Genomic DNA, 25,337 nt, shown 5'->3' with positions numbered 1-25,337 from the left:
TATATATATATATATATATATATATATATATACACACACACACACACACACACACACACACAGAGCTCCTAGCACACAACCCTCCATGTTTATATGAGGAACTAGTTCACGATGGAGCAGTGCATGCCAGGCCTTGTCGTCTCTGCAAGCTTCACCTGTACAATTCTTCTGTTAATGACTGCAGACTACACCAGGGATCAGTCAGGTTGGCAGGACCTCTCTCAGGGGTGTGAAAAATCCACACCCTTGAGAGATGTAGCTAAACCCATGCAAGGTTTCAGTGTAGACCAGCCCTTACTGGAGATTACTAAAATCCCAAAATACAGGTAACTCCCTCTTTCCTCGAGGAGGGATGGTTTCATAGTTCAGGCAGAGGAGAGTTAGGGCACTGGGGTTCTATTCACATTTCCAAAGACTTCCGTTGCACCTGGCAAGTCACTTTACTGTTGTGCCTCAGCATCCCCAGCTGTAAAATGGGGATAACTACGTCTCCTGCAGATAATGGTGGTACAGAAGGTCAGAACATTCAAGCAGCTCCTTCACCCACATGGGGCAGCTCCCACCTGCTGGAGAAGTTACTCAGTCAACTGGGGGTGGAAGGAGGGGAGTAGCAGACAAATGTCACCAGAACAGGTTTTAGGAACAAAATTTATTCCAATTTCAAACAGAGAATTTATTTCAGGAGAAAGATATGAAAATCAATTTCCATCAGGTATTTCTGTAATAAGGGTCAGTGCCCAGGAGCCAGAGTAGGACTGTTCCAAGAAATCGTCACACTCCTAGACCGGAAAAGAAAAGAGTCTGGAGCCTGAATGGACCCTGGCACTGGGCAGCTTATTCAGAAACTCCTTTCCCCTCCCCCACTCCCTCCCCCCCCACCCTAACACGCACAACAATACATGCATTTCAAATGACAAGGTTTAAAAACAGCATTTTATATAGCATCTTTTTAAATAGGATGTTTAAATTGTTTAAATCAGGATCCTATAATATACAAGTATAACCAAATAATTTCCACCACATTGGCACTTGTAAAGAGTCTCTGGCACTACTAAAGAAGGGGCATTGGCACAAACCATACTTTTAAAACTGGGTGCTGCATTACAGACTTTACCTCTGCTGGACTCTAACAACCTGGGTTTGTATAGTACAATACGATGGTCAGCACACTCTGAAAGCACATTTTAAAAAATTACCAAGTAATAAAACACGTGGAAAAAAAAAAACAACCCCGTAGCTGAAGGTAATGCCAACATCACTAGGAAGCAACAGCAGCAGACCGAAGAATCCGATTCCAGGAGAAAGGGAAACAGGCAGTAGGGCTGGAACAGGGAGGGGCAGTTGCTCACCATATGATTGATCCTTATGGAATGATGCAAGGAAACCGGACGCCAATGCAAGGAAAATCAGGACGATCTTCTCCCAACCTCCCTCCCCCGCATGGGTCTCTCCACTGTAAAGTTTAGGATGAGTCGGAGTAGGCCTGTTTCTTCAGGACAAAAGAAAGTGCACTATGGACTGAGCTTGGCCGAGAGGCTGTTTCCTCAGCCTAAGATTCGGGATTCTTACACGTGAATCTCAACAGACTTCTGGCCTGAGTGTCACTCCCTTGCTCCTGGGAAATCCTGACCAGCCCTATCACCGAAGAGGATGAGATAGGCAAGTTTGGTTTTCGATTTGGCACTTTCACTAGAGCAGGCATCTGTTGTGGTGTCTGCCCCCAGAGATACAGAGCAGAGCTGGTTCTGCAAGAATGCTTCGCAATCTAAGGCGGCGGCAAGCAGGACATCTCTCGCCACGCAGGGCCTGCTAATCCCCCTGCCTTCTCTTCTATGCTACAACCCAGACACCTCTGGATTCTGTGCACAGCTCTGACCTGTTCCTTCTCTAGGACAGATGAGATTTCAGAAACATGTTGTGGGACAGTCCTGACATGTGATATCCCCACCCAATTACCCTCAAGCCCAACTGGTGACCAGGCCAATAGCTATGCCAAGCAACGGAGCAGGAGGGTAAACAGCATGTGCTCCAATCTTTACTAAAGCCCAAAATCCTTCCAGAATTCATCACAGCTAGACAAATTCACTCTGTTCCACACAACGGATGATGCAAGATCCTTTCTTCTGTGACAGGTCAACATCTCTTCTCTTGGCAGGTAGAGGGATGATACCCACACAGATTCAAGTGGGAAGTGCCACCATCATTAACCTTGGAAAGGAACCTCTGGGACATCTGTTCCAAGATTCTGAATCTCTTAGCGCCAGGTCCACCGCCGGCAATTGGATGCAGTGCAAACCATTCACAAGATCGGGGAAGCAGGAGGACTGGCACACCATATGTTCCAGAAGAATGGTATTTAGAATAGACCCAAGATGATTATAAAATCCTCTTCATAGAACACTTTCGACAAAAAGGATCGTTTTGGCATAAAGACAAAAACGCGGTAAAATTGGTGCAAAGCTGTCTGGCGTACGAGAGAATCCCTCCCTTGTTTCTCCTAAACATTAGGCAGGATCAGGAATGTAGCGATTCTACAAGCAGCTGCTGCCCTACTCTCAGCCAGACCCGGGTTCTCTACTTGTTGGTCCCAAGGCTATTACTGCAATACCAGCTCTCTGATACGGCCAGGCATCTCCCCCAAGAGCTCTCTTTCTTCTGTAGTGCTCTGTGAAATACAGCAGTCTTCCCTCTCCGGTTTTGGAAAACACAAGGGAGCCCTAAAACAGGACGACTGGACAGTAGTGTGAACTCCAGATTTAGTGTTACACATCAAAGGCATCTGGGGCAGTTCAATTTCATTACATTTTGTGCAAAACACCGATGTAGTGCTCAGTCTACAAATGAGACAACAAAATATTGGACACACCCTTCAACCGTGCAGCTTGGGAGATTAGGGCCTGTGTTAGCCTTACGCGACCAACAGCAGGCTACAAGCAACTGAAGCCGTGTCTGGTTTATCCAGAGAATTTGGACCCAATGCTACTCGTTGGAATTGTAATAGAACTATTAGTGTTGCCCGTATTTCACATATGTCAAGAGGTGGGACAGATGCCACTGTTCCTTACTCACTGCTTGCCTTGCCAGTGCAGTCTTCCACTAGGCAGATACAAGAGGCAGCAGAGCTTTGGTACGTTTGCTCACTCACCTGAGCTTCTGGAAGCCTATAAAACGAGACAGAAAGGCTTGAAGCCCTCAGTTGAGTGGAATTCAATATGGCACCTAGAATCCATTCTGAGTAACACCTGTATCAACAAACCCAGCTGCCTTCCCCTGTACTAGCCTGCTGTCCATCCCACCCCAGGATTCTCACTTCAGCAATACACTCCAAAAGTGGCTGCTGTACTCTCAATTATCAGGCACTCTGCACCTCTGGAGCAAATATCTGTGCAAGTGCTCCAAAGAGAATCCATGCTCCTCTAAAGAAAAACCACAGCAGCATCTGTCTCAGGGAGAGCACAGACAGGAAAATAGTAATAGAACTCCTCAACTCCTCCTAAAACTTTTCACAATCTTTTCAAGCAGTAAGAATCCTCCCCACACCCCAGAGTCCGTGTCACCCAACTCTGGTCCTTTCTAGGCAATTTGCGAGCTGGGCAGGAATGAAGCACTCTTACAAATGCACACAGCTGGCACAAAACATGAGGAGGATTTCCTTGCTGTTCACAGCACGCAAGAGAACCGAAGCGTGGCACGTGACACCTCAGGTCTTCAATCGGAAAAATTTGGTGTTTAAATGCCACAAAATTATGCAGTGAGCTTCTGATCTTCGCTGCGTAGAGAAGTCGCTCACTTGATGCCTTACACTCCACTCAGAGTGAAAGTTTCTTTCCATAAATTGAGCCTACTTTTAAAAATAATAATAATACAGTCAGGCACTTCTCCCCAGGCTCAGCAGCTATTGCTCCAAGAGCTCCCATCATTGAAAGTCCATGAACAAAATACAGCAATATGTAGCAAACTATGTATAGAACATCAATAATTTAAAAAAAAATAATAATAATCACAGTCTCCATACCTTTTATAATTGATAAGGAAAAAAAAAAGTAACCCAGACTAAACGGTACAAAGAATGGAAAAGTGATGGCTTTGCTGTTGTGGGTTTTTTGCTATAGATGGAGAGCAATTGTTCCTCCCCAACATTTCATCACAGTGACCCATGGGGCGTGTCCTTGGGGAGGGCAGGGTGGGAACAAAAAGCAAGCAGGGTTAATAATTACACCAGAGGCACCCTATGGCACAAGGCAAAGGGACCAGTAGCATTCCACACTCCCACAGTCCAGTGAATTTACAATTTTGGCCAGAAAAGTTATAGATCTCTATATAGACCACGGGAATGAAAAGGGAAATAAAAGCGGCTAAGCGACAAAGTGAAGCCCAAGATGAGGCTGCCTTGGCTTAGGCAAAAATTAAGAGGTGAACAAGGTGCCGAAGAGTGAGGTGTACCCCCCCTCCCCCGTTAACTGTGAAATAAAAGCAATTTGTTAAAAATATGAAATCAACTACTCTGTGGACAGAGACATGAGACTCCAGGATAACACTGAGCAAATTCGCCACTCCACAGATCAGACAATTTGCAATCATTACATCATTAAAAATTAAGATTTTTTTTCCTGTAATTTTTAAATTTTTCTTTTTTTGTCTTTTCTTCACAAGGAGGCCCCCCAAGGGGGCGAGGGGCAGAGCAGGTCAGACCAGGTTGTACTCCTTCAGGTTGAGCTGTAGGATGGTGTCCTTGACGGCAGCAAAGACAAAACGGATGTTTTCCGTGTCTGTGGCACATGTGAAGTGAGAGTAGATGATTTTGTCGCTGTCTGGGTTTAAATCCACAAACATCTTGAGGATGAACTCCCGGGCTGCCTGAGCATCCCTCTGCGGGCCTGCAGCAAACAAAGGCAACAGTAAACCACACTGTGCACAGTCCATTACTTGGTTTGAAACCCCAGAACTGCTAGCTTGCTTTCTCTCCATCCCCCACCCCAAGGGTAGGAGGTTATGTGACCAAAGGGGAGAAGAAGAAATGTAGCTCCCTCGGTCGTGGAATCTGGAACATCTTATGCCTAATACGGACTGGTCAAATCCTAGTAGGTGCATTTTAAGCTTCAGAATACCAAGCTATGACAAGCTTTGAGAGGCTGCTTTAGTCTCTGATCTGTGAAACACAGAATCTGACATAGTCTGCCGGAAGAACAGTCTATCTGGACCACTATACTGAAATTGCAAATAGTAGATGTAAATGAATCTCTCCTTTAACATACCTAGTCAATTGTAAAATAATGCAGATCTTGAGGATTGTAGATTTCCTCCTGACCTCTGCAGTAATCATCTCATGCCCTGAAGCACAAGATCTAGTTCCCATTATTTCTACATGCCGAACAAAAATCGGATTCGAATCAAGAAACAACCCTCAGACAACCACCTGTAGCATTTACTCTCTGACCAGCCAGTTTATAGAGCTATGAACTGCAGCTGCAGTCAGTGTTCACTTTATGTAACTAGTAGCTCCTTAGACTACAGAGCATCACCAGGTGTCTGTCTATCTGAAGTGCTTGGTGTGCTCATATTGCTTCCATAGCATGGCCCACACCTTGAGAGAGAGCATCATTGACCACCTCACATTCAAAAAAAATCACACAGCATCCTTTGGCAGCTACAGCAATTGGTTATCTGGAAAAGTAATATTAGGAAAGCATTTCACATATTTTTCTGCTACCTTCTACTGTGATTTAGCTGCTGAAGATATGAATTCACCATGGACCACCAATGATCTCCAGAGTAGTGTGAGAACCTCTTAATATTTAACACAAGTAAAGACTTCAGAGATGTCGATACTTCCTGACACCAGGGGGCAGGAGACTCCAGGGCTGGAAAGAAGACTAATTAGGACCTGTTTTGTTACAAGCCCATAACGAGGCAAGCAGCTTGCCTGGAAGACCGAACGGATAGAAATTTCTTTGGGGGAAAAGAGGATTCTCCAACTGTGCCAGTGAGCTCTGGCCCAAACCAAAAAAAGATGGCTCTCCCTTTACCCGGACAGCAGTTTTCAGCTGCCTCAAAGGGCTAAGAGTTGGTAGGAGAGGGCTTAGGGAAAAAAAACAAAAACGCTTGTCTGACCTTATTCTCCTGTCCCCCATATACCTTCAATCTCATACAGAGTTGGCATCATCCAATTTAGTGGGAGATTGATGTGCAGATCAGAGGTTACAGAAAACACTGTTTATGCTGAAGAGCTTAACCCCAAATGGGAGCTTCCCTGCATCATGAAGGTATTATCGGCCCAAAGTTGGGAATAGCAGATTGACAGGGATTTTACCCTGCCTGATGCTTTTCAACACCAACATCAAAAAGACTTGGATGATCTGACCAGTCCACAAATTAGCCTATGCGAAGGGACTGCAGGAGGGGTTTGATGGTCTCATTGGTGTTTTCCATCTCTCCTACCACTAAATTCTTGCATGTCTATAACTTCTACACAAGTATGTATATTTCAAGTACGGAAATTAATACTCTGAAATCAAAATAATCGCAGCTCAGCTGAGATCCATGCACAGACCTACGGAAAGCAACGTTTCTAGTGACATTTGGCAGCTTCTTTAATTGTTAATCTATGAAAAGTTTGCAGCTGTTTTTTTTCTGTCAGAATTGACAAGTTACACGAAGATCAAGATATTCAAAATTTACTCGCCACTTTTGCTCTTTATTAAAAAGTATTTCTACCCAATGAAGGGTTTGTCTCCTCCCAACACCACTCGATCCTACAACAAATTCAGCCCGGAATCTGTAACATTCATTTTTATAGCATGATTTCACTGTAAATCAGACAGAAGAAAGCAGCAAACATATGAATTCATACCTAATTAAAAATCTCACAGGTGAAGTATTTTTTTGGTTGTTGTTTTCTTCCCCCTCCCCTTATTTAGAAGGTTCATTCTAGTTTGAAGGATCCTCTTTAAAAATCACTTACCATCAAACTCTGGGAAATAGTCAACAAGGTGGGAGTACAGGATCTTGTCTTCCAACAAATCTTTCTTGTTGAGGAAGAGGATGACTGAAGAATTCTGGAACCACGGGTAGGTGATAATGGTCCGAAAAAGGGCTTTACTCTCTTCCATCCGGTTCTGATGCAAGAAATAAACCACATCAACACACCGAAAACCTTCATTTGTGAAAACCTGGCCATCTCTGATCCTAGACACATGAACCCATCCATATCACCTCAGACGTCCTGTGTGGAAACCTTTGTCCCATTTCAGTTTTGGTCCAGTGGAGCGTGTACATAGGAAACCAGTGCAACATCTGTGACTGACTTGAATTTAATTTGGCTGGTTTTAATTACTTGCCAGTCAATGTGCCCTCTTATTGGCCCAAGTCATTTTATGCTTTTCATTATCATGTGGTAGATCTGGGATCAACTTCTGGTCATGAAGATTTGTTCCCAGCAAAGGTATGTGTTGGCTCACGAGATGGAGTGCCTGCTGCTGCTTAACAGCCGCTCTTCTAGCTGGTCAAGGCACTATAATGATGTTCTCAAAGAGACTAGCCATTATTTGGCAAGATGGTTGCCATGATACAAGGTATCTAGGGTGGGAAATTTAACACGGAAGGGAAAAAAGGAACGTGTACAAGATCTTGAGGGCTTTTCATCAGGGACGCAGAGAATCTAAGCTGTGGGACACCCACTGACATCAGAATGTTTCTGCACTGTGCATTTCAAACTATCTTGTACCCTGTTTCCAGAAGAGCCATGACCCATTTAGCCCCAGGTTCTCTCTTTGTAGTGGGAAAAGCTGAAGGCCAAAAACAACAGTTACTAGTAATTCAAGTTCCAGTTCTCTTGGCACCAAGCAGTTTAGTACCAACCTCCAAGAAAATCAGAAAGACCCTCCCCACTTTCCTCTCATCATTAGGGCCTACTCCTGTTCAGGCTTACCTCATTATCAGACTCCACTAGAACTTGGTCATATTCACTAAGGGCTACTAAAAACATGATGGAGGTCACATTTTCAAAGCAATGGATCCACTTCCTTCGTTCTGACCTCTGACCCCCAACATCCACCATTCTAAGGAAGAGAAAGACATACAATCTATCAAAGCAATAGCCTGTCAAGGATCAATAAGAGCTTCTCTGCTTGCACCCAAAGCACTAGGATATGAACGAGAGAAACAACTTTCTCCCCCCAAGTGAAGCAGGCATCAGGATACAGTAACATGTGTCCTCTACGAGCAGTTGTGCTCACACAGCGTAACAGGAAGTTCTCTGAATGCTAATTCCATGGCCACCTCCACGTTTGACAGCAAATATAAGCATCCTCATTCCTGTTTGCATCCTGGCCTCACTTACTGAGCAGAGCTTCTGGAACTAGGCTCATCCATCACCCTGAACCATGGAGACTGAAAAGAAACTCTGGCAAATCCATTCAAATCCTGTTCTACCAAAAGCCAAAGCTATTTACATTTTGATATTAAGGCTTCATATTAAAACTTCTGATTGTGAGAGAAAGTTTGAGGTTAAGAACTTCCTTTGACTATTTGGCTTTCCCCAGGACATTATGCTGAATGGAGTTATGCTAATCCATAGGCAATGCATAAAACCCAGTCAACCACACATTCACACCATATGCCTAAGAAAAACCATCAGGATACTGGGTCTGTAATTTGAATCACTATATTATAACCTGCAACTCACTTCTATTGCACCTTTTATAAATGGATCTCCAAAAAAATTATAAAACAAAGCCAACCAAGTCCAGTCCCTATCTCTCAATGGAACGTTATTCCCATTTCACAGATGAGGAATACAAATCAGAGACAGTGTCTTGCTCAGGGTATGGCAAAGCTAAGAACTGAACCCCAAGTCCAGGTTTCTAGTCTCTTTTTCTACCACTTGTTCACTCTTCCCCCATCTACAACATTAGAGCTATGACAGCATGGACCAGATAAGTATCTAGATAGAATAAAGGAGAATGCCTGTTGCAAAGTAGCAAACATGCCTCTGTAGGTACTGTCTATTTGGAGATCGTATACAGGCACAGTTAATCCTACAGATATACATATGATGCAGAAGTGAGTCAAATCCTGATGGCACATGCTATTCATAGGAGATCACCTTCGGAAGACACACTGGAGAATACACATAAAAGAATCAGTACAGAGAAAGCAGGATCTCTCATTAGAGTTAGAAACATATGGCTCAAAGAACCTCAACAATGCATGAAGACAGAAGAACTTCTTGCAAAAGGTTATGTTTCAAACCAGTGTTGCCAGAAGAAGGCTTAGTTTTTCCTTTGGTGGATTAAGCTACCAACAGCTTGTCCAATGGGCTGGTGAGCTGTTATGTACTCATCAGATGCCAGCATGTTCACACATCACAGGAGGAGCCACAATTCCAGCTGTATACCCACCTCAGGTTCTCTGGATAGAATCAGCAAGTCTAGTACCAAAACTATTCCATTTAACCAACACCCTCCTCAATTCCCAGAAGCCATTGGTTTCAACTCCTCTCACTCAGATGCCCTTAATCAACTTAATCATACCATGTTTAGAGACCACACAGAATACCCCCCCCTTCCCAAACATACACTTAAGTCCTCCCTAGCTAAGAACATGGATACTCTTGATCAATAGTTTAAAAAGCCAAGAGTAGTGCTCCCCCAGTTCAGTCCCACTTGAGAGAACAAGTATAGCATGTGCTACAGCTTCAGTACCTGAAGATAATATTCTCTAGGTCGAAGGGGTATTCTATTATTCCGGTTGTAGGAACTCTAACCCGTAGCACATCTTGCTGGGTTGGTAGATATCCTGGGGTTGCGATTCGATCCACGTCACTAAGGTAGCTGTGAGAGGCATATGAAGAAAACAAACAAACAAACAAAAAAGCACCTTAGACTGTAGCTCACACTCATGGGGGTTTCAACATATTATAGCCATAAGTTCCTCTCTCCCCCCATACACAAGTTAAGGACACCAAAAGAAATCTGACTGCTAGCAGCATCACTAGGATCATTTAAAATGGGACAGGACCACGTACTGGAAGTCATACTTCAGGGAACAACCTTTCACTGAATCCCAAGGCGGCCTAATAGGTTTCTCCACATGTAAATTTTGATGACTGTCTCCTATCAATTGACAGCAATTCCCTAGAATCTCTTCTGACGTAGTAACTGCCATGTGTTACACCTCACAAAGTTACAGCCAAACATTCAATTTCTATCTCAGTCAAGGGAAGAGAGGAGGCCATGTGCAAAGCAGCAGATACAAGCAGCTCTTCTCATACTTGTTGCTTCAAATGAGACGCATGAAGGCAACAGAATTAGGAAACCGTTACCATCTCCTAGGTCTCTGGAAATCAGTGCTATAGAAAGTCCTTGTTATAGGATGGATTTTGGCATTTCCAATGTTTACTGCAGAATTCAGTTTAATTTAAAATGAACTACCTAGCCCTTCTGGTTATAAAAAAAATCTGTACCTGACCCAACGCACTGCCATCTTCCAGAGTCTCTATGTGCTCAGACATTCTGCAACAGCTCCAAATGTCAAAACCTGATTTCCCCCCCAACCCCCCAACCCATGGCTCCATAAGACTAAGTCAACAGGGGAAAGTGGCATTTCTGCTGTGTAGGAACAGGAACAGGGTACAGAGATGGTCTGGGTGGGCACTGCATAGCCACCTGTGCATCCTGGGACAGAGGTGTGAACAGCTCCATTTATCACCCAACAGAACTCGTGGAAAGCAGCTGGTGGTGCTACAAGAGTGTATGGATTTTCCAGACATTCCAGTACTAAAAACGTATCCCATCCCCTGCTCCCACCTCCCACCAGAGCTCTGTGTGTGTAACAAATGAAGCCACAAAACCAGAATCAAAAAAGCACGGTGCTAACAGTTGTTTGGAACCAGAGTTACTGAAGAGGCAGGGAGGCATATGCTTACAGTTCAAACCCAGAAGCATACACCCACATTGCCTAGACTACCCCACCAGACTAAATCATTAGCAGATAGATACACCTATATCATAGTGTGAAATAATAGGAGGAAAGAAGATAGTCTACAAAAACTAAAAGAAAGACAGCAGCACCAGTTTGCGGTGTGATAACCATATTCAGGCATCTGTAGACACCAACTAAGTTTTGGGAGCTTTTGTTTAGCCAACATGGCCCTGATATCCAGCAGCGCACCAGAGTGCTTATGTACTTACTACTTAGCTGAATCAGAGAGCTGATATTCTCGCCTCCTGTCATAACACTCTTGGATTCCAGGGTCAGTCCACAATGTCTTAATTGCACTTACATATGGCTGCTCAAAGGTTGAGACTTTTTCTACGTCCACTTCCCGAATCAGCAGTGCATTGGTCTGAGGATAGAAGTGTGAAAGACAAGTGAGCATACATTAAACCTAGATCCTCTTGCAAGGGCTCCAGGAATGCTACATCTTGGATGCTGGTCAAGCTGCTTACATCACCTGCAACAGGACAGCAATGGGCAGACTAGACATCTACAAATTATCCATTCAATTTGTACTTAGATCTCCAACAGGTTAAAAGGAAAAACACCAATTTTATATTCTCAGTACCAGCCACCATCTGTAAAAGCTCCTGGAAGCATCACGTGATCCTGAACAGAAATGTCAGATTCTCTGAATTTAACTTACCAAGTTGTGCTAGAGCATAAGTCACTCACTGTTTAGAAACACCAAAACCCAAGCACAGAGCTGAGAGCATGGAGTCCCAGACTGCCTGACTGGGGAGTGCAGTCAATTTTATTACCAGAACGTAGCTGCCTAGTGTTTCACTGTAAGGCTTTAATTGCTTTTAGCCTACATTTTTAAGAGTGTGGGAGACCTTACTGCAGTCTGCTATAATCCAGGCCTCTTCTTTTATGGAGGAGGAAAAAGATAATCTGAACAAAGCTGACACCACAAAGTGCAGCAGGACTGAAGTCATCACTGCAGCCTGTTGTATTGATACAGCGACTACACACACCAACACTGCAATTCCTAAGGGTTTTCTGGACGCAATGAGAAGCAATTTCTGTTCACCCACACTATATTTTTCTTCAAAGAGAGAATTTAATCTAGTTTGCTTTCTTATGTACATTAAGCCTTTGTGGAAGGTGACAGATTATAGCCCCTAGAGTCCTTTAACCACACCCCAGAGAAAACACGGGTAATGGAAGCATCCTCATACCACACCCATGCCTCAGCATTGGCCCAGACAGATTCTTTCTAAAGGCCAAAGGGGAGTTCTGCCTTCAAGAACCATTCAATCCTTGATCCCTCTGTTGAGAATGGAAACAAGACAGCCAGTTAGAGGCAGCTGTGATGTGGATACCTGGTCATTAAGAACTCATCTGAGCCCTTCAACTCTTTTTCCATTTAATAATGTATGGAGATATACCTATCTCATAGAGCTGGAAGGGAGCCCGAAAGGTCATTGAGTCGAGTCCAGCCCCCTGCCTTCGCTAGCAGGACAAAGTACTGATTTTGCCCCAGATCCCTAAGTGGCCCCCTCAAGGACTGAACTCACAACCCTGGGTTTAGCAGGCCAATGCTCAAACCACTGAGCTATCCCTCTCCCCTAACTTAATAGTGATATCTTCAAGTCTATACTGACTTGGGCCTCAATTTGGACCAAAGATCTAGAGAAGAAAGGTGCCATGTCCTATTACTAATCCCCTAAAGCCTCCCAGTCCCTACGTGGCTATTAAAAAAGTTAAAATACAGCAACTACAATACACCTGGTATAACTTTTGCACAATTTCATTTTGAAAAATAAATCCACTAAGTGTTGGGACAGCAGAGCATACTAACATCTAAGTTCTTGACACTTACACACTTAAAAATCATCTGCACTCATACACCTTAAAGCCAGCCCAAAAGTTTCCAAAATCCTGTAAATCAAGCTTCATCCCAGAATAAATGTTTGTGTTGAGTTACAAATCCTTAAAAAAAGAGTTAATAAAAGGAAAATTGACAGATCTCCATCTGCAGCTGTTAGTAGGTGTCACTCTAATAGTGCAATCTTCTGGGCCCTTATGCACCCTCCGGCATTCGGTAATGACACCTGTCATACAGAGGAAGACCCAGCACCTTCAAAATGCTTTGGTCTTTGTGAGGTGGGTGCAGATCAGTTCCCGCCCCTAGAAATGTTTAGGTGGGACAATTCACAGAAGTAGAACACACATGTCTAGCCAAATGAAAACTGTTATACTCCCTACTGACACCCCTATTAATAAAGCCACAGAGCGGCATAGTACCACAGAAGCAGTGGAGGATACAACTGCCATACGGGGCCAATTACCAGGAAGTTTGAACAGGTAGCGGCTATAGTACAAAAGGCAGCACAAATACAGGGCAAGAACCCACAGCTATGCCCTAAAAAAAACCCCTCAGACAAACATGAACTGGTGAAGCAAATCCACCAAGCAACGAAGCGATGGCTCGCTGGAGCTCTGCAATTTGGCTCACCTTATTCTGTTCATACTTATATAGGATCTTCAGGGTCTCCATGGCCCTGATCATGGACTGCATGGCAGTGAAGATGTTTTGGTACACCAGCTTGGTGAAGCCCCTTTTGTCCTCTTCAGAGTAGCCTGAGCCATGAATTATCCTCATCTGTTTGATAAATGTGCTCTTCCCACTTTCCCCAGTGCCTGCAAATGAAGAGACCAAACAAAGGGAAAACGTCAATAGAGATCACAAATGAGGTTCGGTACAGAAGGAGTAAAGCTATTATTGCATCCTACTCCACTGCACCTATTAATGTATCCAAGTGGATCTACTCCACTGATTATTACTTCTCCAGTTCCTTTTTGGGAGTCTATATAGTGGTCCTGGTGGGCCCATCCGATGGCAACCATAAGCCTAACTGACCATGATGGAAAGAGCACTTGTTCTTTTTGACAGGCTTAAAGCAATTCTGGTATTCACTCCAAATCTTACATTACAGCCACTCCCTCATATCCTGCCTCAAAAAGCCCCATCCGTCAGTCACACCTAACCTATTACCATACAATTCAGCTTGATGCTATAATCACAGCTCCAGCTAAACTCCCTGATATATTCCTAAATCAGTATGTTATACAAACTGGGGTGCCAAAGGGTGTGGGGGAAGGCTGTTAGATCATAAAAGCTCCAGTAGAATTCTCAGTATTTTAGTACAAACTCTCTTTCCCTACTCAATGTAGACGTCTCCTTACTAGATATAAACACGATATATTAGAAAGAGAAGCTCTGAAAGGAAGAAGGGATCAAAAAACTACCTGTACCACATATTTTTTTTCTCAGTGGCCTGAAACCACTGTCTGATAGTGAAATATATTTAAGTAAAAAAAAAAAAATCATGTGAAGTGGTAATCCTTTTTGGATTAATTTGTGATCACTATCTTCAGAAGTTCGGATGAGAAACAACTTGTGAAGGGGACCAGGAAAGGAAATCTCAAATCTCTACTGCTGAGCAGAGTTTTAAAAGAAAAACAAACAGACCAGCAGGCCAAACAGCAGGAATTAGTAAATAAAGAGTCCAGACACAGTTGAGATGCCGCAAACATCTGAACTAACAATCTCTATCCCTGCTGAAATGGACAAAGTCATCCTTTATCAGTTAGGGGCTAAGTAAGAGGAACGCAACTGGTATCAAGCAGATAGGTGGCTTATGTTAATTTTGGCAAGAGGACTGCTAAAGTTTTAGGAAAAGTTACTCTTTTGCCTAAAAGCTTTTACCTACTATTGTTCCAAGTAACATTGAAGATTACTTTAACCCACAGATTTGAGAGTCTTCCTTGTTTCTTCTGTTTGTTACACTGTGGCATTCAACAGTACTTTGCCTAGTCAGTCTCTCCCATTTGTGAGAGTCTCTTGCACAGCAGCAGTGAAGACTCTGCAAACTCTGTGGTAGGTGCAATACCTTAAACTAAAGACTTTAAAATTAACTAACTAGATTTCAAGTGAGTGTTGCTTCAACACAGCCAAGCACTAACAGCTAACATCTCCAATAAAAGAAAAGCGATGGCAAGAATGTGCTCTGAAACCAAAAAAGCTGTGCTGCAAGTGCTGCTTGGGCAAAGTACAATGCAGACAACACACCACTCATCACATAGTACAAGCCTCCCTCATTACACTGTTTTAATACCTGTTTGTGAAGGCAAGATAGATTTGCACTGGTTGGATGTTTCATACATCCCTAACTCTTTCAAAGCCTGCATTCTGTACATACAGTCAGGTGGGCAGATCAACATTCCTGCCATCCTAGGCTTAGGAGAGATGTAAGCTGCATCAGGTGACAGTTCAGTGATGAAAATAAAGAGCGGGAAAGGGACAAAGTGAAAACTTTCTTATCTTGCAGGGTAAATGTGAGGGAGAAAGGGTGGGCAAAGAAAGGCTTCACACAGCCCTGTCACAATCAAGACCCAACTAGCGCTGGAGGAGAATGGGTTTTCTCCAGTGGCCTCTTCTGCATGTATTCATTTATATGGCTACTGATCAGCTGTAAGGATTGACCATATATGCCTTCCACAGACTGTCCCCCCATAGCCACCTTACACACTCTGCAGCTAATTCCTTCACAGAGCAACTGTACACTGTCGAATCTCCAGAAAAACGTACATTCATTCTACAGAATGCTCTTGTGGAAGTTTTCCCAGATTTGCAGTTGATGTGCATTTAACGAAAAGTTGCCTCAATATGGAGCTTTGCTGATTATATTGACTCATGTGTTACTAGATTACCAGGGTAATGAACCCAGGCGCACGCTCATCTTAAGAAGTATTAGGAAGGTGACAAATCCTTCAACTCTCCAGATTCAGGGACACAATGTATGGAAAATCCCTGGCTTCAGCAACATGAACCATCAGATCTCCAACTAGAAATCAGGGGGGTTCGACGTATAACGACAGAGGCTCATTTATCACAAATGCACATAATAACTCCTTATGAGTAGATTCTGAAGTTCCTATGTCTATTCTGCAGGGCAACAAACAAATACCCGAGCAGAAAAAAGAACAACAAACACCTAACCAGAAAGAGCAAGAAAAGAAGTCTACAAATTCTGCTAGGCTTTTTAATGTCTCCATTTACTGAACATTAAAATAAATTATGTAACTGCCACTAACTAGCTATCTTGGTCTCCTCTAGAAAGTTACACCACACACACAAAACAAAAACCGAAAAAAAAAAAAAAAAAACCCAACCCCCAAAAAAACCCAGAAAGTGAAATCTTTTGCGGTTGAGTACACTGTGGTGAGAAACACTTCCTCGTGCTTTTACCACAGTAACCAACAAAGAGTAGAGGCGTCTCAAAGCACTTTGATGATGCAACTGTAATACAAACTTCAGCACCAGATCACTAACTTAGGTTCACTTATTCTAGCACACGAGAGATCAAATGCACAACCCCTGATCTTCCATTTTTAAATACGCGCCTCCTGGCTTGGCTTCGGTCCCTCAACAATATACACACCATGACTGTTATGGAACACCGAAAACACAAGTGAGGATAGTCTCCTGTGTTCATAAGAACCGTTTTTATATGATAATGTTGAGACAACGGAATAATCTGAGCTCATCATTCCTTCAGTCAACCCATAAAAGCCACATAGTTTATAATACGCGTTGCTGATGACAAATGCATTTGAAAACGAACTCGTGTGTTGGGTCAATGGCACCCATTGCTTACTTTCATATTCTTCTGGGACAAAGTAACTTTACACAAGAAAAATAACCTCATTTTCTTCATTAAAAAGATTAATGTATGCCCAGTATCAGTGGGCAGTAACTGAAGCACTGAAACAGCACTATTTATTAGCAGTCCAACTCATAACAGCACTTATTTTTCACTCAATATTTCTAATTCAGGCTTCAATATAAACCGACTGACACCACACTGGACAGCAAAGCAGTGTGGAAGAAATTACCTCCGCTTACCCTACATTCTTATTGATACTCTACTGTTTATATGATCTCTCTTAAAATATATTCTGCCCTCCCCAAAATTCTTAACCAAGAAAATGCCTCTCTCTAACTAATATGATCTGCATTTATGCTGCACCATACACACCAAAGGATTCTGAATGACTTTATGAACCACACAGAGGAAATTAACTTCACCCACCACTAGCACTACCCCCTTTATGGGCTAATGTGACTGCAGCTTAAAAGTGCACAATACTACGTAACAGTTTAGGAGAGGCAGTGAAGAGTATCATATCCTGTTGAAAGTGAAAATGGAATATAAGGAGGCAGAATGCAGTTATTAGGGCTAACACTGTTATTCTTTGGCCATGTCTAAACTATGGATGTCTCCCCCCAAATCCTAACTTGTTTTTTAAAAAGTTTAGCTGAACTGATTTTAAAACAGTTTGGAGCCAGTTGTAGACCAGGGTCCAGGCATCTTGAGGGGTTTTTTTTGTTTGTTTTTTTAAATGAATCAGTTTTCAAACTAGTTGAGTCAAGGAATGGTTCAGACCTCCTGGAGCTTACTCTAACCATGGTACGACCAGTTTTAAAACTGGTTCACATTAACAGTTTTTAAAGCCAATTAGATTTGGGGGAAGGAAAGTTCCCTAGTATAGACTCAGCCTTAAGAATTTGGACAAGTGATCAGAAACCTGGTTTTACATTTCACCTGGAGAGCAGCACCTCCAACATGCTTTTAACATGCTGCTGGGATACTGTACTATTAATGGCTAAGAAGAAAGTGTGCCATTTACTCAATCAGTAACACCACTATGCATCAACCTAGATATTCCTATTCAGTCATTCCTGGCCAGACCCAGCCTCGCTTAGCTTGTGAAAGCTGATGCAGACATACCCACATGTGGAACTGGACACCTTACATCTTCAAACATCCCTGACTGGCATGCCAGTTCAGTACACATACCAAATTAACAGCCTTGTTTAATTAGACCCACTTCCCATTTTGATTTGAAATCACAGATACAATAAATGACAAGGCCCATGACAAGAGCAGCAATAACTTAGTGTTTTCATAGGCCTCATGGTTTAAGAGTAGCTTATGGGCTAGCTGCACCCCAGCATTACATTTCCTGCTAACATTAAAGTCTGTAATCTATTACTTTTTGAAAACTTATGATGGCAGCTCTCCGAAAACCATATAGAAGAACTGATTCCCTATCCACTAGGAACCTCGGAGGTACTACGAGACACCTCAGTATGCTGATGGAGATATGAACACAGACAAAATGTTGTTTACATACTTAAATGACACTCACTCCACCTGTGTGGTATCTGAACAGGTATGTCCTTATCCTAATACAGTGGGGCCCCACTCCTAGAGCTAGTCCTGACTATTTTCCTTTCCAATACTAATCCTGCACCATTCTTATGACTCCATTTGACTTCAGAATTACTTTGCCTTATCTTTATTTCTCCCTGCAGGCTGGTTTAGACATCTCCGAGCCCTGCTGGAGGAGAGAATGGGAGGAAAAGAATGGCACCCAGGGACCTTGGGAGCTGTAGTTGGATAAATTCCCCCATTTAACAAAGGAGGGAGAAGACCACAGAGACCACCAGACTAGGCAGAGATGACTTCTTCATGGAGCGATGTTAATGAAAGAGCCAGAAGCCTGCCAACAATTTATAAATTACACCAGTTTGAGTAATGAAAATTCTCATGCACAAATAAGTCAGTAGGCCCAACTGAGTTCTCCAACAGGATTTTTTTAAGACTAAGAGTCATTTCAATTTTGAAGTTTCTGCTTAGGTCAAAAGCAATTTTAACACAAAATCCACTATGAAAGAAAAACAAAAACCAGTCGGCCCCCAGACTGAACATTAGAATTACTCCAAATCTAGGATGAATAAGGAAGATAGCTGTTTAGAAGTTACCAGGCCCTGCTTTTTAAAAATTTCCCAGACTGTTTTTCCTCACAAGTTATATTTTGGACAACAGCAAAGTGCCTGACAGTTGTCAACTCTGATAAGCAGAAGGTGTGCAGAGCTGGGGGTCTGGCCAGCATAGATGTGCCTCCAGAGCATCACTAGACTAGAGGTGAACAGGTGGTTTCTAAGACAGGGGAAGGAAGGAAGGACTAGCACAATAGGAGCTCATTCTTTGCAGGGCCTCAGGCACTAGTGTAATAAACACGATTACTGTCAACAAATACATGTAGAGCTTAAAAAGGACCTAGTTTTTAAACCATGTGATGGGTGTGAAGAGTCTTTATTTTAACATATGCGGAGGGCTGCCCATATAGCCACAAGGGATGTGCTCACAGCAGTCATCACTGGGGAAGAAGGTAATTGATGCAGGGGAGTGAAAGCCAGATTCAAGGTGGGAACGATGCGAAGAGGGGAGGAGATCCAGAGGAGGAGGAGAAGAGAGAAAAGAATGGGATCCAGAGCGGGGCGGGTGCTGTGGGGGAGAAGAAAAGGGGATCGGGGCGGGATCCAGAGCGGGGCGGGTGTTGTGGGGGGAGAAGAAAAGGGGATCGGGGCGGGATGCGGAGCGGGGCAGGTGTTGTGGGGGGAGAAGAAAAGGGGATCGGGGCGGGATGCGGAGCGGGGCGGGCGCTGTGAGGGAGAAGAAAAGGGGATCGGGGCGGGATGCAGAGCGGGGCAGGTTCTGTGGGGTAGAAGAAAAGGGGATCGGGGCGGGATCCAGAGCGGGGCGGGCGCTGTGAGGGAGAAGAAAAGGGGATCGGGGCGGGTTCTGTGGGGGAGAAGAAAAGGGGATCGGGGCGGGATGCAGAGCGGGGCGGGTGCTGTGGGGGGAGAAGAAAAGGGGATCGGGGCGGGATGCAGAGCGGGGCGGGCGCTGTGGGGGCCGGGGCGGGTGCTAAGGGGTGGGGGCCAGCAGGGCACCCAGAAGAGGAAGCGATCCGGGGCGGGGCGGCCGAAGGAGCGGGGGGTTCTAGGGCGGGGGGCGGCCTGGCGCGGGGCGGCGGCCGCGGGGGGGCTCCTCACCCAGCAGCAGCAGCTTGAGCTCCCGGCGCGCGTCGCGCTTGTCCCTCCGCAGCTGCTTCTCGATCTCGGCGTTGATGCGCTTCGACTCCTTCACCTCGTCGCTCAGGCAACAGGCCATCATGGACTCCAGAGTCATGGCTCCGCCGCCGCCGCCGGGACCCCCGGCCCGGCCTCCTCAGCCCGGGACCCCGCCGGCCCGGCCCGGCCTCGCCCCCGAGCCCGGGACCCCTGCGCCCCCTCCTGCCAGGCCTAGCACCGCTCCCACCCCTCGGCGCTCTCCCCGCCGCCGCCCGCCCGCTCCCTCCTTCCTTCCTTCCCCCTCAGCCCCGCCGAGCGAGCGACAAGCGCGCACAGCCTACCCCGCTGGCTCTGAAAACAAGGCCTGACTGACTGCGGCCGCCACCAATGGGAAGCTCTTCTTGGCCGGGAGGGGCGGGGTTAGTAACGGGCTGAGGCGGGGCCCGCAGAGGGAGCAGGGTGCAAGTTTGGTTGGCCGAGCAGGCAGGGAGGAGGGAGCTGGACGCGCGTTCAGGAGCCGGGGCGTGGGGCCGCTGGGCATTGTGGGATGGTGGAGGACTATGGGAAAAGGGGGAGGCTAGGTGAGGGAGGGAGTGGGAGGAGGCTGAACAGCTGGGGCGGGGGGCGCTGCTGGGCTGTGGGGAGGAGCAGGACAAAGAGGGAGCAGAGACGGTGGGGGCTTCCTTCTAGTTGGGGGCCGTGGGGGGGGAGCTGGGATTTGCTTCCACCAGCTGGAGCATATGGGGGAGGGAAAGTCGGAGGGATGGCCAAGCACCTACCCCAGAGGTACCATCAGACGGTTGTGGGAAGGAAAGGGCTAATGTAGACTGACACCTAGGGGGAAGCGCTCCTCTGCAGTAGCCAAGGAAAATGGGGGAGCTGTGTGGGAGCAGTGCTGACCCCAGCCAGGCAGAGGAAGGGGCGCGCGCGCCTTTATTTTGAACTCCTATGGAAAGACTGTGTGACTTTCCCTACGGGAGGGAAACGATAGCAGCAGTTATCAGAACGGCCAGGCCTCACGCGTGGCAGATTCGTTTGTAGGCTGACTTCAGAGCTTGCCCTTCCTGCGAGAGAGGCGTTTTGTTGGGTGTGTTTCGGGGACCTGCTTTAGTCCATTCCAGTTGATGGTCCCAGGCTGATAGACCCAAGAAACATGGCTTGTTATGGAGAGATGGGAGTTGGGTGGTGAATGCGTGCCTAAGGGCAGGGAGGGTTGTGGAGACTTCCTTGGCTCTGGTAGAGTAATCCACCCACTCTCTGGCTAACCATCCCCGCCAGAGATAAAATGAGCTCTGGTAGCACCAGAGGTTTATCTTCTGCTTCACACAAATATCAGCAAATTACAATGTAATTACATACAGGGCCTGTAATCCTTGCAGAACTTTGACAAATTAGTCTTCCCTGCCATCCCTGTGTGGTAGGTAAACATTTTGTTACCCTTGATTTACAGAGGGGGAAACTGAGGCATGGAGAATTTAAGTACTTCCCTGATGCCTCAGAGCTGGAAATTCCTGGCTCTCAGGCCTGTTCTCATTTCATACCTCTCTGTGCCATGGGTTTTATCCCTTGGTTTCAGAAGAGCATTTGTTTATGCCTTTGCAGATATGATCAACAAAACGTCCTGCAGAAGATACACCTTCAGAGCCTCTTGGGTGCATAGAAACCTAGATATGTAGATCATCCTACAATAGTTCATTCCTCCTCCATAAATTATTCAACTCAAGTGATGGGGAGGGGGTTACATACATATTTTGGGCACGTGAAAAGAAGACTGCGGTGGCATTACCATAAGCAGGCATGAGACTTGGGGAATACCGTTCTCCAAACTATCTCCTTGAATGTAGAGACTGTCATTCATCAGAAGGAGAGAGGGTCACTACTACCCATTCCATTTTCCTTCCCTCCCTGCAAGATTGTCCCAGTTTTAATGGATGATGTCTTGTCCTGCAAATCTTGTTTGGAAGATGTTAATATGACTCTAAGGGTACGTCTAGACTGAAAAAAACCCAAGCCCACAGCAGCGAGTCTCAGAGTCCAGGTCTACAGACTCTGGCTCGCGCTACGGCACTAAAAATAGCTGTACACTGTAGACAGTCCCACTTGGGCTCCAAAAGCCGGTGGGGCAGTGGGCCTCGAAGCCAGTGTGGGAACATCTACATTGCTATTTTTAGTGCCTTAGCAGAAGCCCTGCAAGCCCAAGTCTGTAGACCTGGGCTCTGAGACACACTGATGCAAGGTTTTTTGGTTATTATTATTTTATTTTTTTTAACAATATAGATGTACCCGCTGTAACTCTTGAGACTGATGTTACAAAGTTGGACCATGGTCGGATAGTGTTTCAAGGCACTGTCATTGCATTGTGATGTGCCAGCGTGCCACAAACTTTATAAGGATGAGATGCATGAGTTTGTCTCATTGCACAAACTTGCACAAGTGGCAGACAGAGGTTAAGGGGTAGATTTGACCTATGTCCTGCTTGTGATTACAGATCCTTCTCTCTGCTACCCCCACTTGATCTCAGGGAAGCATCCAATTTAGACAGTCACTGCACTTTTGGAGTGCCCCAGCCAAGGAAGCAGTGCCTCCAGTATGCTTCCTTCAGGGGTCGATATCTCCCCCCATGCCGCCTTCTTCCTGTTAAAGAGCCCTTACACCTTCGTCCTTGGTACTTTTCTCTGTCCCATAGAGGCATCTCATAGGTAGCTTCCAACCTTGAACATCACTCCTGAGCTGGTGACCCCCAACTCTACTGCTTCTCTTTATCAATCTCTGATCGCTCTCTGCCAGTCTTTCTTGTCACCTTATGACTAGGTCACGTTACTGATAAATGGATCCGAAACTGTAGTGCATGTTCCTGGTGAAAAGTCCTCTTGATTCCACATCTCTGATTTCACTGTTGCTCTCCTGAACCTTGACTCCCACCTGCCCATAGTCAGAAATAAATTGGAGCTATCCTAGATCTTGGGCTCTAATTGCCTTCCCTTCTAAGTCTCCCTATTTTCCCATCGTGGTTTTCTCAAGACCCTTCCTGTCTAGTCCGATCTCTTCTCTAGTCTTGGCTTCCTCTTTGTCTCTTCCTGGTGGGGGAACTCTTCACACGAGTCACTTTTTGTACTGCTCCCCTTTCCTTCCAAGCCACTTCCTTTCATTTCCACCATCTTCCTTTTCTCTTTCACTCATACAATGCGCCCCAGTGTGATAGATGCTGTGATACTCCCTGTGCGCTAGCTCCCTCCTACCACACATATTAATTAGGAATGAGAGAGACCAGGACCTGACAAGATCCACACACTGTTATAGGCTACACTCTCCTGTTATAACCAGGGTTGGGCATTTATTCCACTTCATCTGGAACCCACAAGCCCCATTGATTTGCATAAATACTTTAATAAGGGGACTATTCCTGCTTAATCCTATTTTCCTCTCCCCATAACTAATGAAATAGAAAAATCAAACCTGTCACACATTCCATGTGGTGAGACAGAAATAGATGCCCACTCAGCTTTTTGGTGTGTGTGTGTGTGGGGGGGGGTGTTCCTTGCTCTGTTTTTCTTCCTCTGCCTTCATTCCTCCAGGCATCTTTTGCATGCTTCTGTTGCTCCTTCCGTAGTCATTTCTGTGCCTCACTTTCATTTCTCTTCTCCTGAAGTTTATCCAGCTTCCTGTTCATTTTTCTTTCCTGCCTGTTCTTTGTTTCTTTCCTCCAAGTTCTGCTGGGGTTGGTTTTTTTTTTCCCCCTAGATGCTGTTTATCTAATTGTCCTTCCCCTTCTTGCTCATTTCCATCCATTCAAAGTGCTGTTCCCAGGGTAAAATCCTGCTCCTGTCACTCTCTGGTGTAACCAGGCGCAATAAACACCCTTTTCCAGCTGTTGCTCCCACAAAGGGCCCGATTCTGGTATCTTCCCAGTTCTGATTATCATTCCCTTAACTCCCTGGTTCTAGCCATTACTGCCCGAAGGCCTATCCTCCAACATCTTCCTAGCTTTGAAATCTGCCCAGTTCCCATTGTCAAGCCCCTACTCTCCTGTCCGAGCTGTCACTTCTATAAATGCCCAACTCCAACTGTTCGTCCCTGGTTCAAACCGTCGTACCCATGACAGGCTGGTTGTGCGCCTCATTCCAACTGTCCCTCCAATATCTGTCCCACTCCGATTACCATGACTCAGCTTCCAATGGCCATTCCCATAACTCCCCGTTTCCAACGGTCCCTCGTTGGTCCCAGCGGTCACGGCCTTTCTTGGCACGTCCACACTGCAGCTGGGAGTGAACCGTGCAGCCCAGCAGACAGACTCATGCTAGCGCCGCTCAAGCTACCATGCTAAAAATAGCCATGTGGCTGTTAAAGCAGCAAAGAATCCTGTGGCACCTTATAGACTAACAGACGTTTGGCAGCATGAGCTTTCGTGGGTGAATACCCACTTCTTCAGATGCAAGTGCACTTGCATCTGAAGAAGTGGGTATTCACCCACGAAAGCTCATGCTGCCAAACGTCTGTTAGTCTATAAGGTGCCACAGGATTCTTTGCTGCTTTTACAGATCCAGACTAACACGGCTACCCCTCTGATACGTGTGGCTGTTGCGTCATTAGTGGTGGCTCTGGTGGAGACAGTGTGTGGGGCAGGCTTGGACCTGGGGGGCTTACCAAAGGCTACAATGCCCACGCTATTGTGTTTAGTAGGCTCACTCCCAGCTGCAGTGTAGACATTCCCCCGGCGTTCTCTCTTCCCCGTTCATAGGGAGATCATCACAAACCTCGTGCCAGAGAGGTGAAGAATACGCCTTGGTTGACACTTAAAAATTAGGTTGATGTAGCTATGTTGGTCAGGGGTGTGAAAAATCAGCCTCCTCCCCACCCCCACCCCCGACTGATATGGCTATGCCAACCTACCCCCCAGTGTAGACGCAGCTATGTCAGTGGAAGAATGCTTCTGTCGCTATAGCAACCGTTGTTAGGTGGGGTGCTGTTCCTACAGAAAGGGAAAACCGCCATTTTGGAAAATGGAGGAACGGCTGTGTCTGCCCAATGGAGTTCTGCCACCATAGCTACGGCGCTAGAGTCTCCGTCGTGTGGCGGTGGGATGAGTCAAGGTGAGAGCACTGTCTGGTGCCCAGTTCTGATTTCGCAGCCAGGAGCACCTCCACGGGGCAGAAATGCCCTGGCACTTCCTGGTCACAGGCAGGGGGTGGCTAAAAGGTTCTGGAGCTGGCTTTTGACCTGTGCACTTCACCTGGCTGTTGGGAGTCAATGCGGAGTTCACTGCATGGCCTTAGCGTGGGCTGAAGGCTTGACAAGGAGGCAGGAAGGCCCGAGTTCTACTCCCGCCTCCCTCTGTGACCTTGGGCAAGTTACTTAACCTCGGTGCATCTCCACCCCCGCTGTAAAATGGGGGAGAGGAGAAATATTTTTT

General features: G+C 45.6%; 1 protein-coding gene across 1 annotated transcript; it reads right to left on the bottom strand.

Annotated features, from left to right (window-relative positions):
• Positions 1 to 634: 634 nt before the first annotated feature.
• GNA11 (G protein subunit alpha 11) lies at positions 635 to 20,146 on the bottom strand. Its single transcript, XM_044998589.1, has 7 exons — positions 19,910 to 20,146; positions 13,457 to 13,641; positions 11,190 to 11,344; positions 9,702 to 9,830; positions 7,928 to 8,057; positions 6,962 to 7,115; positions 635 to 4,877 (listed from the first exon to the last, which is right to left on the bottom strand). Exons 1-7 carry the CDS (start codon positions 20,043 to 20,045, stop codon positions 4,687 to 4,689), a joined length of 1,080 nt encoding a protein of 359 aa, XP_044854524.1. The 5' UTR covers positions 20,046 to 20,146; the 3' UTR covers positions 635 to 4,686.
• Positions 20,147 to 25,337: the final 5,191 nt, after the last annotated feature.

Source organism: Mauremys mutica, chromosome 24, assembly GCF_020497125.1.
Source record: "Mauremys mutica isolate MM-2020 ecotype Southern chromosome 24, ASM2049712v1, whole genome shotgun sequence".
NCBI classification, from domain to species: Eukaryota; Metazoa; Chordata; order Testudines; family Geoemydidae; genus Mauremys; species Mauremys mutica.
This window is presented reverse-complemented; position numbering and strand designations above follow the sequence as displayed.

Bases quoted from the DNA above. Each gene is read 5' to 3' on its own strand.
- GNA11 (XM_044998589.1), bottom strand. From the start codon at position 20,045: ATGACTCTGGAGTCCATGATGGCCTGTTGCCTGAGCGACGAGGTGAAG. The intron at 7,116-7,927 runs GTAAGCCTGAAC...TTCTTGCATCAG, and splicing joins TAGTGGAGTCTGATAATGAG to AACCGGATGGAAGAGAGTAA. The intron at 4,878-6,961 runs GTAAGTGATTTT...TGTTTGCTGCAG, and splicing joins CTATTTCCCAGAGTTTGATG to GCCCGCAGAGGGATGCTCAG.